The sequence below is a fragment of the Heloderma suspectum genome, chromosome 2, assembly GCF_057233095.1.
Source record: "Heloderma suspectum isolate Gila_16-S chromosome 2, 16-S_ref, whole genome shotgun sequence".
NCBI classification, from domain to species: domain Eukaryota; kingdom Metazoa; phylum Chordata; class Lepidosauria; order Squamata; family Helodermatidae; genus Heloderma; species Heloderma suspectum.
Window position 1 is genome coordinate 342,449,521 of NC_139459.1, and position 14,735 is coordinate 342,464,255.

Sequence of the window (14,735 nt, forward strand, 5' to 3'; positions counted from 1 at the left end):
ACATGCATAGGACTGCACTCTTAATTGCATGAAATTTTAATTTTATAAGTGTATAAATGTAAAGGCCCTGTGCTTGTCAGTTACTGTCGTTAGATGGGAGTTGCAGTCCAACAACATCTGGAGGGTCACATGTTCCCCACCATTGGTTTAAATGAAGAAGAAAAAACTATTCAAAAAAAGGCCCTGGATTAAGCCCTTGCTCAAGTGGCAGCTTGCAAGCAAGAAAACGACTCAGCTTCTTCTGAGCCTGTAATAGCAGTGTGGTATGCAGGACTCAGCAGGTGAAGCTTTCCAAGCAGAGATAAACAGGATCAGCTGCTAATGGCTGCAGAACCTGTTACTATGTTAAAGGCACAGTAAAATCAGTACTAAATTAATTTTTTTTTTAAATTGCATTTATATCCCGCCTTTTTTCCTCATGCAAGGAACCCAAGGCGGCTTACATTAACCTTCTCCTCTTCTCCATTTTAGCCTCACAACAACAACCCTGTGAGGTGGGTTGGGCTGAGAGTCTGTGACTGGCCCAAAGTCACCCAGTGAGCTTCCATGGCCAAGTGGGGGCTAGAACCCGGATCTCCGGGCTTCCAGTCCAACACTCTCGCCACTACACCACACTGGCTCTCTTTATAATTAAATAAGGTTGGCAGCCTTGTCTCTGACAGTTCTTTCTGTCGCTTCTCTATCAGACTCCTTTGGTGGGGTTGCTCCTATTCCTTTAGGACAGTTTCCAGTTGTGCCCCCTGCTCCCATTCTTAAGCAAGAGCTGCTGCAGCCCACTGCTCCTTCGCCACCTCCCTTTCTCTCACCCCAGTCTGGCCTACACCCAGGGAAGAATCTTGAGGCGGTAGAATTGATTGTACCAGTCAGACCACAAGTGGGTGGTTTCATTTTTGAATGCTCTCCTACGGTAAACAAAAAAACACCCCTCATTGCAAATAGAAAACCGAGGCAAGAGCTAAAAAAAAACACCCACCCAACAACGTATTTTCCTCTGCTTTCTATTTGTGGGGAGGTTTTAGTTTAGTTTTTACATGGAGGAGCACTTGCGGTCTGAAGTGGGACCATCCGTTCCACTATCTCACCACCACTCATTCTCTTGCCTGTGTAGATCAGGCCTCCATGTAGCAGAATGAGGTAGAAAAAGCTCGAGGTGGCAGAGCAGATCGTACTACTTCGGGCAGCAAGCAGGCGGCAGGGGGAAGAAGGAGATACCAATTTTTAAAATCCTGTTCCATGTTAGATACATGTTTTTAAACCCTCCTCATTTGATCACCTCCGAACTCTTAACATCTCATTTTGTGGCATGGATCAGGCCTTAGTTTTGGCTTTATAACTCTCCCTTACCCAACCCTGACTTGGATTCCTGCATTGAGCAGGGGGTTGGACTCGATGGCCTTGTAGGCCCCTTCCAACTCTACTACTCTATGATTCTATTAACCCCTTTTCTAGAGTTGCTAACTTTTTATTGCCACTCCTGCAGCTGGAACAGCAGCTTGACTTGCAGACCTTTAGCTATTGATACTGCTTATCTCCATCATGCAGGTATAAAAGTTCTGTCTGCTCGGTTCTGCAGATCAAGTGGTTGTAAAAAGCACAGTAGCAGGCTAGGCCCATCCCCTCTTCCCTGTTCTACCAACAGCTGCCTGGATTTGAGCACCCTGCTCCTCCCTCACCCCCTCTACCCTTGGTCATTAATAGACTTTGGTTAATTGAGATTAGCTCCGATTAATTCCCATGGGAACCACTTGAGAAGAAGATAAGATCAAGGACCCCCTAGGTTGCTAAACTCTGGGCAGGGGGACTGGGAAGAAATGGGGTTTGGTTGGGGGAGGGCAGCGGCAAAGGTGCCAACTAGCAACTGGATCCTTAAAACTGCAGCGAGGTGGGGGCCCTTGGCGTAGGAGGGCCTCATGCTCAGTTGACACAACCAGAGGAACACCATCTGCTGTAAAAGCAAATGGAAAGTGAGCTTCCGTGGGCTGTTCTGAGCGTGAGAGCCTCAGGTTTGTAAAATTACAGTTAATCATTTATAGAGGATTTTCTGAAGTGCAATGAGTGACATGCTTCATAGTCCTTACAGCAGTGTTTTGCAACCTGATGCCCTCCAGATGTGTTGGACCGCAACTCCCATAATTCTCAGCCAGCACTGCTATTGGCCATGCTGGCTGGGAATTATGGGAGCTGCAGTGTACATCTGGAGGGCCCCAGGTAGGGGGAAGACTGCCTTACAGAACACATGTAGGCCTGAAATCCCACAGAGTTACTGCCAGTCAGTGTAGACAATCCTGAGCAAGATGGACCCATGGTGTGGCTTGCTATAAGGCAGCTTTCTGTTGATGCTGCCACCAGGTTGCTGCGCACACACAAGCCCTATTCAGGCATTAGTCTAACCAGGAAAACTCATCCTGCCCTCCACCTGGACATCACATCACCGCCTAGCTCGGCCCAAAGGCGCCCACGCATACAGCGCAAACGCCTGCAGCAGAGAGTACACACGCAGAGGCTTCCACGCAGTCGGGAACCCCGACTGCGCAGGGCTCCAAATCACACAATACTCTCCACGTGTACAGCTGAGCTATGCGGTGATGCAATGTTGGTGGCGGGGCTGCTTGGCGCAGCCACGTCCCAGCTTGCGTGGTGAGTTTTACCAGCTAGAATAACACCTGAAGAAGGCTACATTCATTCATTGAAAATGTTTGGAACTTCTGAAAAGGTCTAAGGTCACTCAAGGGAATGGAGCAAAGGAAATACACTCTGCGCATGTTCAGAGTCACTCTGTTACATCCCATGACACAGAACCAAGCCTTGGCACTAAAGATCATTTTATTTATTTATTTAATTTCTTAATTGCCCATCTGGCTAGTCACCCAGCCACTTTGGGCGATATACAGAGTGTATAATAAAACAGTTTAAAACAATAAAATTCTACAGTAAAAACATCATATTTCTAAAAATACCCTAACCCTCCCCAAATGCCTGCCTGAACAACCATGTTTTTAATGCGTGGTGGAAGCTCATTAAAGATCCATTCTGTGGAGGAGCCCACAGGCTCCTTTCAGTTCTCTCTATTCATCAAGTCCCCTCCAAGACCAAACTTGACAGCACCCCCCTTGCCCGCCCACCCAACTTCATCTGACGTGCATCTCATAGAATCATAGAATAGTAGGGTTGGAAGGGGCCTACAAGGCCATCTCCAGTGCCAGTTGATTTTCTGGTGCCAGGCAAATGCTTTTTTTATTTGCCCAGGCATTGCAACATATTGAATTGTTGTTGTTGTTGTTCAGTTCAGTTGTGTCCGACTCTTCGTGACCCCATGGACCATAGCACACCAGGCCTTCCTGTCCTGCGCTCTCTCCCGGAGTGTGCTCAAGTCCGTATTCATTGCATCAGTGGTGCTATCTAGCCATCGCATCCTCTGCCGTCCCCTTCTCCTTTTGCCTTCAGTCTTTCCCAGCATCAGGGTCTTTTCCAGGGAGTTTTCTCTTCGCATTAGGTGGCCAAAATATTTGAGCTTCAGCTTCAGTATCTATCCTTCCAATGAGCACTCAGGGTTGATTTCCTTTAGGATGGACTGATTTGACCTCCTTGCAGTCCAGGGGACTCATAAGAGTCTTCTCCAGCACCACAGTTCGAAAGCATAAATTCTTCAGCGCTCAGCCTTCCTTGTAGTCCAGCTCTCACAGCCATACTGGATCATCTTGGCTTATTGATTGGCCGCTGCTGTTTCTGAATTGTTGGATTTCATTGGATTGTCGTTGCTTTTTAATTGTACCCCTCTGTGGAAGCTTATGCTGAAGAGCAGCTTATGTATTTCCTAAATAAATGAAAATAAGGCTGCGCTCCTAGGCATGTTTGCTAGGGAGTACATCCATTGAATTCAGTCGGAGTGGCAATATTTTCAGGGGTGTCAAGGGAGGCAAGTAAGACGGGCTTGTCAGAATCTCTTCAAATGTTGAGAGCCAGCATGTTATAGGCTCGGTGACAGTGTCGGACTTCAGGTGGGCAGAATCAGTTGCAAAGCTTTGGGAAGGGACCCTAGGTTAATGGTAGAGCTCACGTTGTGCATGCAGAAGATCCAAGGTTCAATCCCAGCATCTTCCGGTAGGCTGGGGAAGACTCCTCTTAGACCCTAAACAGCTGCAGCCAGTCGCTGTGGACAGTATTGAGCTAGATAAACCAATGGCCTGACTTGGTGCAAGGCAGCTTTCTGTGTGGCAAAGGATTCTTGGGCACAGCCGTCAATGTGTGTGATGCAGCTGCTTGGGGCAGCAAAATTTCCTGGTCAGCACTTCCTGATAGGATGCACCTTTAATAGTTGCATGGATCAAGGGTGTGCAGGATGTCATTTGAGGCCCACTGGTGGATCACAACAACCCTGTGAGGGAGGTATAGCTGAGAGGCAGTGACTGGTCCAAGGTCACCCAGTGGACTTCTTGACTGAGCGGCAGCTTTTGAATTCAGGTCTTCCCACGTTCTATCCACTACAGGGATGGGCAATTTGTGGCCCTCCAGACATTTTGGCCTACAGCACCCATGATCCCTAGCCAGCAAAGCCAATGGTGAGGGATGCTGGGAGTTGTAAGTGAAAGCATCTGGAGTGCTACAAGTTGCCCACCCCTACAATACAACACTGCACTGGCTCTCACCAGACAGCAATAGACCGCCTGGACTGTTGACACCATCTTTGCATAGGTGTGCCTTGTATATACAGTGTCATCACCTTTGCTGAGTGATTTTTGGGCAGGGGAGTGTGCAATAGCACAGCTGGACAACAGAGATCTGCAGTCCCCCTCTCCCCCCACTCCCGGTGCCCTGTAGAATATGCAGTTTTCATAGGTTGACCATGTCATGCCAGGGTGAGAAACTACCTGATCAAAATTCCCTCTTCACTGATGATGTATCTATGGCCTTCCAGATGATATGGGACTCTCATCAGACCCAGCCAGCATTGGCTAATGGTCAGGGATGGTGGGAGTTGTAGTTCAGCAACATCAGGCGGGCCACAGGTGCCCTGTGTTAAAGGAACAACAGCCTTGGCCTCCATTGCATTTGGTCACCATACTGCTGGGCTCCCCATCATTCCATTAATTTTCTACTTCTTGACCTACCCCCCGCCCCCAGCTGCGATTCTGTCCATCTAATATAGACCTCAGGCTCTCTTGGCATGGACTGGGATTGTGCCCACTTGTTGACACCAAAGATCCAGTAACAGCAATAACTGTTATGAACAGTCACTCCTCATGAGGGGCAACTGTGGCTCAATATTGGCTGGAGAGCCTTGGCTCTTTTCCCATCACCTCCTCCTTCCGCACGCTATTTCTGACCACCTTGCTTTACTGCATGTCGTGACGGGACGTCTGCCCTTTTACTCTCCGTCCACTGGGGTGGGGCAGTTTAATCTCATTTCCTCCAAGATTTATCTTCTGCGGCTTCCGCTCTGTACTTTGCCAGTGGAGGTTGAGGGTGGCAGTGATGGTGAGGAGGATACATCCTGGCAGGCGACAGCAGAGTGGCTTACCTGGCTTAAGCTATGCAGCCGCCTTTATTTTTAGATTTCTAGGCACTGATGCCTCTGCAGCCCCCTTTGTTATTCTGAGTCCTTCCAGCAATTTTTTGCCCTTGTCGTTAAGTTTCCCACCTTTGAACTTGGCCAATTAGACAGCTCATCCCTTTTCTGGGTGAGAATGGCAAAACAAGCAGGGCAAGGGGCTTATTGCAACCACAATATAATCAGGGGTATCTAAGTCTCATCCTTTCAATTCTTTTAATTGCAAAGCAAGACAATTATGCCTAATGGTTATTGCAGGAGTGGGAAATGTCCTTATCTGCCAACACAGTTTCAGTGATAAACATTAAAGCGGAATCTACATTGCCAGTTCTTGATCTGGCAAGAGAGGTCTGTGCCTGAAAGCTGTGCCAATCTGGGGCTGAATCTACACATAGCAGTTATACCATTATCATAACTTTTGGTGCCCATTGGTGTCATGTGTACCAATAGTTATGATAACGGTATAACTGCTATGTGTAGATTCAGCCTTTGTGTATATCTGGTAATGTATCCCATCTGCATTGCAATGCTCATTCAGGCCCTTTTGAGTTGACTGGATGCCACATACACACATACAATTATGCTTCATTGCTGGTGTCTGCAGTGCTGCTAAACCAACAGCTTTCTTTAAAAAAAAAGACAAAAAGAAAAAATAGTGTTTTATCTCACAGTGGATCCTGTTGTAGATATTGCTGCAACCCAAACACATTCAACATTTATTCTCTCGTTAGGCATCCGTCCCTGGCCCCTTTTGAATTTTAACCACTAGAGCAGCCTTCTCTGACTTGGTGCCCTCCAGATGTTTTGGACTACAGCTCCCAGCATTCCTGACCATTGGCTGTGCTGGCTGGGGCTGATGTTGAAGTCTAAGACATCCGGAAGGCAGCAGGATGGAGAGGGCTGCGCAAGAGAGACTCAATGGAACGGGTGGAAACATCAAGAATGCCAGTTCTGCTGCAGGTACATACACACTAACCCGAATGTGAAAAGGCAAAAAATCAGAACAGTCATTTACTAGGGACTTTCCCTGATAAATAGGGACAGTTGGAGCATAAGCATATGTATAGCGGTAGAAGCCATCTTGACAAATCCTGTTTATTTACTAAAAATGCCATGCATTTCCACCAAGGGACTCAGCAGCATCGCCCCATCCAGGCATTCCCTGATCCAGGGAATGTAGTCCCCCAATCACCCCAATCCCACACCAATCCAGGCAGTTCAAATGGCCAGGCTTGCCCAGCTTCACCAGTAGATCTGCCTTGGGCGCCTTTTCAGATCATTCTCTGGCCAAGTGGTGAACACTTTATCCATAACCTGTCATTCACACGAAGCATGTTTGCTGAGATTTGATTTCACACGGGAAACAACTTGTAACAAAAAAAGAAAAAGAAAGCATGGACAAACCCCACAGGTTTTCTAATTATGTACAGATCTAAAGGAAGCTAGCCGGTTAGAGCAGAGGGTGCAGTTGCATTCATGCCCTGTTCTGGGCTTCCCATAATCATCTGGTTGGCCACCGCGCAAACACAGTGCTGGATTAGATAGGCCTTTGGTTTGATCCAGCACAGCTATCATGTCCTTACATCCTTCTAATTCAGTACTATCTACTGCAGCCTTCCCCAACCTAGTGCTCTCTAGATGTTTTGGACTACAGGCCCCAGCATTCCTGACCATTGGCCATGGTGGCAGGGGCTGATGGGAACTGCATTCCAAACCATCTAGAGAGCAGCCGATTGGGGAAGGTTAGTCTACCGTGGCTGACCGCAGCTCTCCAGGGTCTCACACAGAGGAGGATCTTTTTCATCACCTGCCATCTGATCCTTTTAACTAGAGCTACCAGGGATTGAATCTGGCACCTTCTGCATGCAAAGCAGGTGCTCTACCACTCCCTCCCTCTAGCTCCTAAAATAGGAACAATCCATCAAAATGATGAATGGGTGGCAACTCTGTTTGTTTGCATCTGCTTTTGGATTGATGCCTCTTAAGGTCCTTGTTATCGTTCTGTGATCATCAAGCACTGATGCCTTTTAAAGAATGAGAACATGGGAAGGGACTTAAATGAATGCCAAGGCATATCTATGCTACAATTTTTAGGTCGTTTAATAGTAATCCCCTCTTCCCAAGAAACCCTGGGATATTGTACTTAGGGAGATAGTGCTAAGAATCTGTACCTGGATAAGCACCTTACCAAACTACAATTCATGGCATTATTGGGGAAAACCACAATCAGGTAAAGTAATGTACATGGCTACCGTGTGTGTGTGTGTTGTGTATTACTCTACCTGATTATGGTTTTCCCCAATAATGCCATGAACTGTAGTTTGGTAAGGTGCTTATTCAGTTACAGATCCTTAGCACAGATCCAAATATATATGGTAGCCATGCATATGGTAGCCATGTTGACTGTAAGAAAAATCCAAAATCCATATTCATGTAATGCCTTTATTAGGACAACTAAAAGATCACAACAATTGTGCAAGCTGCCGAGATCTGCAGATCTCTTCATCAGGCAAGATGTTACAAAAAGCAGGTTTGGGGGCAGGGGAAATAGGGAAGGGGGAAAAATCTGACTTGATGGTGAAGTCAGAGTGTCTGCATGTTCAGAGTCCCAAGATGAAGTGGGGGAGGAAGGGTCTGCAGACATTCCAGTTAGGCTGTGCCAGACATGTGATGGTTGGACCTTTATTCCACGGTCAAACTGCTCTTGCAGTTAAGACATTTTATTGCCAACATTGACAAGCAATTCAGTGCTGAACTGCATACTGACAATGTCACCAGGTGGAGGGCTGCAGCTAATTTATTTGTGTGATACAATGTACTCATACACAAAATAAAAGGTAGCTAGCGGTGTTAGCCATAAGAAAAAATTATTTTTTATAAGAATTATAAGAAAAGCTCATATACTGTAATACCTTTATTAGGCCAACTGAAAGATCACATTTTTGTGATCGTTGGGTTATCCTAATAAAAATATGATGCTATATTGACTTTGGAATGTACTTGTATGTAATTGTATAATGTACTTGTACGTAATTATCATTTTTCTGAAAGTGGCTACTGCCAGGCTGTGTATAATGGCAAGAATTGCCCTAAGGACTGTTTGTCTGAACTGCTCCTTTTCGAAACGTTTTCTTTTTTCTTGTTAAAGTTATGTTTTTTCATTATTTAGAATGCCACTGCTCACTCTGAGCTTTTGGGATGGAATGGGGCAGTTTATGAATCAAAATTTAGAACAACCACATTATTTGGAAACATGCTTGTTCTGAAATTGCTGCTGTCTTATATACTGAACGTTTTTTGATACATGGACCTTGGAGTCATGAGAGCTGGCAACAGAACACACACGAAAGAATGAATTTGGGCTTCTTTCCTGTTTGCTTCTCTCTTTCTAGCTTTGTATTTCTCCCTCCAAATAGATCTCTGTAACCATGATAGATTTCCTCTTAAAAATTGTTTAAATGGAAAAAAAAGACAGGTGAAACTCACAATGCAGCACAGTCATTCTGGGTAGTGCATAGAACTTGCATGTGGTTTATCAGTGCTGGACAATCATGTCTGAACAGAAGGGGACCTGTTGGAATAGGCTGCAATCCTATGCCCACTCAACCTAAGACAAAGTAAGCCCCATAGAATTCAGTGGGACCTATTCTGAGTAGAAATGTCAAAGAGTGCATTGTTAATTTCATGTGAGATTGGTCCAGTGGTTGGGAATTGGGGGCCGGTATCTGAGAGCATGCAGCATGCTGGATCCTTACTCTGGGACTTGGTGTCTAACCATCTCTCTTCTCTCTCTTCATCGTGCAGCTTAAGATTTCATTCAGTGAAAACCAGCTGGAGAGAACCTTCCAGTACCCATCAGAGGGTTCCCTACTGGAGGAGTTTGGGCCTCCGGAGGAGTCAGAGCCTCTGGCCTACACCAACCCCCATGGGGATGACGAAGAGGAAGAAGAGGAGCTGCTGCTGCTTCACCGGGGCCTCCCTGGCCTGCTGAGGACCAAACCCCTCATTGTGGGTGAGTATCCGGGAGCCTCTGGATCACAGTCAGTCAGGGGAGTGCTGCCCTCCCTCCCCACCTACTCTAAACCCAGGTCCAGGTCCCTTCCATTGGCTTGGAGTCTCAGGGTGGGCTGAGACAAGCTGGAAACAGGCTGTTCTGATTGGATGGGGAGGGAAGACCCTGTAGACCAACTGTCAGGCTTCACCAAGAGCAAAAACATCACAGGGAGCTTCTGCGGGTCTATTACTGGACGGTATCATTTGAGGCAGCAGATGGGGGATCGAGCGCTTGAATGCTCCCCCACATAAAATACTCCCTGCACATACAAAACTAGCATGTCTGTGGAGATGGGCCTCTAGCCATTATTATAGCTTTTTGTCTGATACATTAGGGGTTTGGGGAGGGGAGGGAGCAGCACTGTATGTGAGGGAGCTTTCAGGTATCCAGTCTCCCTCCTGCAGGATGAAATGGTACCCCTGGAGTTAAGGTTGAGTTCATTTGATCAATTAGTATGAGAACTGTGTGATTGAAAATGAGTTCTGTTTTATGTACTGGTAGAAGCCGTGTGCTCATATACCTGGAAGATACCTAGAGATAATTCCAGTATCGGAGGCAGCATGTCCATTTATACTAGTTGCTGGGGAACATGGGCAGGAGGGTGCTTTTGCACTCATGCCCTGCTTGTGGGTTTCCCACAGGCAGCTGGTGGCTACTGTGTGAACACTGTGCTAAACTAGATGGACTCTTGGTCTGATCCAGCAGGGCTGTTCTTATGCTTTTATGGAAGGGACCTCAAGGGCCATCTAGTCCAACCTCCTGCCAATGTAGGAAATCCTAGTAAATCAGTTGAACTCATGAAGATGGTAAGAAGGAATGGCTGTGCTTCCATGCCAAACAGAGCTCTCTACAAGCCGTATCTGCCTCTTTAGGCCAAGCACTTTGAAAAGATGTTCATCCAGTGAGCCTATGGCAGAAAGCACTTGCACACTTTCAGTGTTTTATTGGTGATCATGAAGTCTAGAAACATATCCAGCAACAGCAACACAAAGAAAGCTAGGAATCCAGCTTTTTGATCTGGCTTCTTTGTAAGCATGTGGGATTAAGAACAGGCTATAGTGGAGCAAGATGAAACCCCAACTTGCATCCAGGTCCCAGCAAGCTATGCCAGCTTGAAAAGATGAGATGCTTGTGAAGAAATGCTTTTCTCTGGAAGTGTCAGAAATGAAGAGGGATTTCTTAAAACTCGCCCTTAGGGGCTGATACTGAGGTTCCATCTAGTGGCCCTTTTTGGGAAGTGCAAGGACGCTTGGTTCACTCCTTGGAAAATCTGGGTTTAGTGCAGGATACAAACATTTGGGACTCTTTGGCTCCCTACTTTGTGCTTTTACTTTATACTGACAACCCCCTTGTCTTTCTCTCCCCCTTTCCAGATGAGTCTTGTCGGCGATAACCCCATTCATCCTTCTCCATAGCAGGGAAGGCTGGAATATATCTAAGGATTTACACCACACTCTGAATCCTTCAGCTGGACCTTGAATCTCTTTCCATCTTCCACTGGCCACCACACAAGGAAAGAAGCTGGGACCATGAAAGACTGAAAAATGTTGCCCTTTTCCTAGGGCTCTGGATATATTTTCTTCTGTAGGAGGAGAGAGACAGTCAGGAAAATATCCTCTCCTCTTTGGTATTTTACCCCCTCTGACTCTGGCACTGAAAACAGGAAATCAGAGGGACCCCCGCCCCCCATTAAAAAAGACTATCCCAAATCTAGACAGCAGCGGGCACTCCGAATCGTGTGAGATACTCCGCAATCTATATGATAGAGAGGGAGCGCTCAACAACCACACGGGTTTGATTCAGAGAATCCTATTCCTATCTCTACACTGCCAGCTGACAAAGATTCTGGTGCAACAGCATCTTAGATTTAGAGACAATTCTTTAAACTGCCAGCAAGGGGGGTGCTGAACCTTGTGTACACACTGTTGCAGTTTCAAACAAGGGCTAATGCTACTGATCATATCTTTCTTCCTGCCATCACCCAAGCAATGAAACCCTCAGTGGGCTGAGGGACTTTTCTGTAATTCCCAGGGTACTTTTTTTTTTTTTAGGAATGTACCTGGATATTGTCCATGAAGACTTTTAAAGGGAAAAAAAATTCTAATAGCTGCCATATGTTTGAGGGGAGAGTAGGGGGTGGGGGGCACTAGCTTTCAGAGGGGAGCAATTATGTTGGCACACAGCCTATCAGTATTGGGGAGGGCTTTGTAGCTGGGGCGGGGTGTGTGTGTGTCCAACTGTGTGTGTGTGTGTGTTTTAAGCCATTCTGGAGGAAGGCAATTCGAAACAGTATGGCTCTAGTTATTTAAAGCAAGGTTGCAAGTAATAAGGCATGTACCTGGGAAACGGGGAGGGTCTCTGGGTGTTATTAAAGCAGGAGCACTTGGTATTAAGGCATGGAATTGGGGGCAAATGGGAAAGGGCTATCTCTGCATGTAGACGGAGCTAGTTACTATTTGGGAGCTTTTATTTTTTCCCCCCTCTCTTTAGTTCGGGCAGGGGCAGTCATATCAGAGACAGCCAAGTTTGTGTTTGGCATTATAGGGGAGGCAGCAGTGTGTGGCGATGGTGAACAAAATGGAGCCAGGAGGAAAGGGCAGTTTCCTGTTTTAGTCACGTCCATTTCCTGTTCAGGATTCAGAACTCGTGTGGGATTGAGCAGGCACAAAGTGGGATGAATAGAGGCAGGTTGAATGTCAGAAAATGAAGTGATATTTTGAAAAATAGGCGTGTGTGTTTTTAAATTATTATTTTGCAAACCATCTTGATGAGTCTTTGCTATTCTTCACTGCGTGGCATTTTGAAGGGGGAAAAGCGGACCTGAGGACTAAACTGGGAATCGCTTTCAAAACTGACTGAACGCAAAGTAATGGCCATTCAAAGTACTGTCAGCTCTCCAAAGTTAGCTTCAGGGTTTGGGGGAAGAGACCATCAGAGGGCCCTTTCATCAGTGAGAGGCAGATAGGGTGGGGCACGCAAACTGAGGGCGCACTCCAAAGTCCTCTGCCCACAGGACTTGATGCAAACAAGCGAAGCTGCATGCCAATGCATTGTTGTTCTAGAGTTTTATTGGCAAATGCAGCACTCATTTCTGTCCAACAATGGCAATAATGGTCTTAGGTAAGATTAAGAGGAAAGCAAAGACCATGTGGAGAATTTGTTGGAAGTTCTTTTTCAGACCTCCTCAGTGGGCTCCCTGTTGGTCTCGGGGCACCAGGGATCAGCATCACTGGGCATCTGCGAAGACTCATTTCTCAGTAGGGGAGCCACTACCATCCCCTAGAGCTCCCTGGCCATGATGTTCCTCTTCGTTGTCACTGCCTGTTCACTGGCCCTCTCTGAGTGAGCAAACAGCAGTAGGAACAAGGAGAAAGAGCAGCAGCCTCTGTATCTTCCCTCTGGGTGGCCCTCCATCTTGGGCATTGAGGCAGAGGGCAAGCTAATTGGCAGTGGTGACAGCAATGAGGAGCAGGCAGGCCCACTTGGGGACGCTGAGGGCCACTGAGGGCATCTTGGCCCAGCACCACCACTAAAAAATCTGGAGCTGCTTTAGGGTCCTGGTAAATATCCCAGAATACCACCCTCTGGAACTGGTGATGCCAGGCTTTCATCATTCTGACTGAAAGTCTGTAACAAAGCCAGAAGTGTCCAGTTCCAAGTGGTGGTGTTTTAAATTATTGAACAGGAATTTCCCCTCCACTAGGATTCATGAAACTTGGGGGAAGTGCTCAGTTAAATGGCTCGAGGAATGGCAAAACTCATCTGCAGGAAAGGATGCAGACTGAGAGAATGGAGGACTGGCGAATATACGAGAGCAGGATAGGAGCACTGTGGTGAAAAGAGTGTGGACTGAGGGAACGGAAGTATGAATGGGTGGAAGGAGGCGACACAGATGGGAAGGGACAAGGAAAATTACATATTTCTTCTCTTTCCCTTCCATGCTAATTTGTCTTGTTATCTGTGTGCACCATTTTTATTATCATTTCCCCTCTTATTTTGCACTGTGGGAACAGCCATGCCCAGAACCCATGAACGAGTGAGTGAATGACTGAACATGGCAGACATCTCTTCCTTAGGCGGGGTCTGCAAAGATCAATGTATGTGGGGTGAGGGCTGAAGCAGCTGTGTCCAGCCATTTCCATCAGTGTTTTTTTATATGTAATAATAATAATAATTATTATTATTAACAATAAACCAGAACGATGTTGCACGTTGACTTAGTGGTATTCTGTCATCTGTTAGCCTTCACCTCTAAATAATTTACTGGCAATATTCCTCTGAATACTGGATGCTCGGGAGAAATAACAGAAGAAAGCCATCACTCTCCTGCCCTGCTTCCCAGTAGGCCATGCAGTACTGGAAAGAGAATTCTGGGCTAGATGAACCTTGGTGTGCTCCAGCAAGGCAGTTCCACACTATCATTCCTTTATGGTTGTCTTCATAGAATCATAGAATAGTAGGGTTGGAAGGGGCCTACAAGGCCATCGAGTCCAACCCCCTGCTCAATGCAGGAATCCAAGTCAGAGCATCCCCGACAAATGGCTGTCCAGCCTCGTCTTGAAGGCCTCCAGTGTGGGAGAGCCCACCACCTCCCCAGGTAATTGGTTCCATTGTCGTATTGCTCTGACACTCAGGAAGTTTTTCCTGATGTTCAGCCGGAATCTGGCTTCCTGTAACTTGAGCCCATTATTTCGTGTCCTGCACTCTGGGATGATCAAGAAGAGATCCTGGCCTTCTTCTCTGTGACAACCTTTCAAGTACTTGAAGAGTGCTATCGTATCTCCCCTCAGTCTTCTCTTCTCAAGGCTAAACATGCCCAGTTCTTTCAGTCTCTCTTCATAGGGCTTTGTTTGCAGTCCCCTGATCATCTTCGTTGCCCTCCTCTGAACCCTCTCCAGTTTGTCTGCATCCTTCTTAAAGTGTGGTGCCCAGAACTGGACACAGTACTCCAGATGAGGCCTAACCAGTGCTGAGTAGAGGGGAACTAGTACTTCCCGGGATTTGGAAGCGATGCTTCTGTGAATGCAGCCCAAAATAGCATTTGCCTTTTTTGCAGCCACATCACATTGTTGGCTCATATTCAGCTTGTGATCGACAACAATTCCAAGATCCTTCTCGCTCGTAGTGTGGTTG

The 14,735-nt window shown here is 46.7% G+C and overlaps 1 protein-coding gene across 1 annotated transcript in view; it reads left to right on the forward strand.

Annotated features, from left to right (window-relative positions):
- The window catches only part of PPP1R18 (protein phosphatase 1 regulatory subunit 18), a 52,253-nt gene extending 38,436 nt beyond the window's left edge, over nucleotides 1-13,817 (forward strand). The window contains exons 3-4 of the mRNA XM_084840814.1: nucleotides 9,353-9,560; nucleotides 10,976-13,817. Of these exons, the coding sequence (XP_084696940.1) occupies nucleotides 9,353-9,560; nucleotides 10,976-10,995 (228 nt within the window). The 3' untranslated portion in view covers nucleotides 10,996-13,817. The remainder of the gene's footprint in view (nucleotides 1-9,352; nucleotides 9,561-10,975) is intronic.
- Nucleotides 13,818-14,735: the final 918 nt, after the last annotated feature.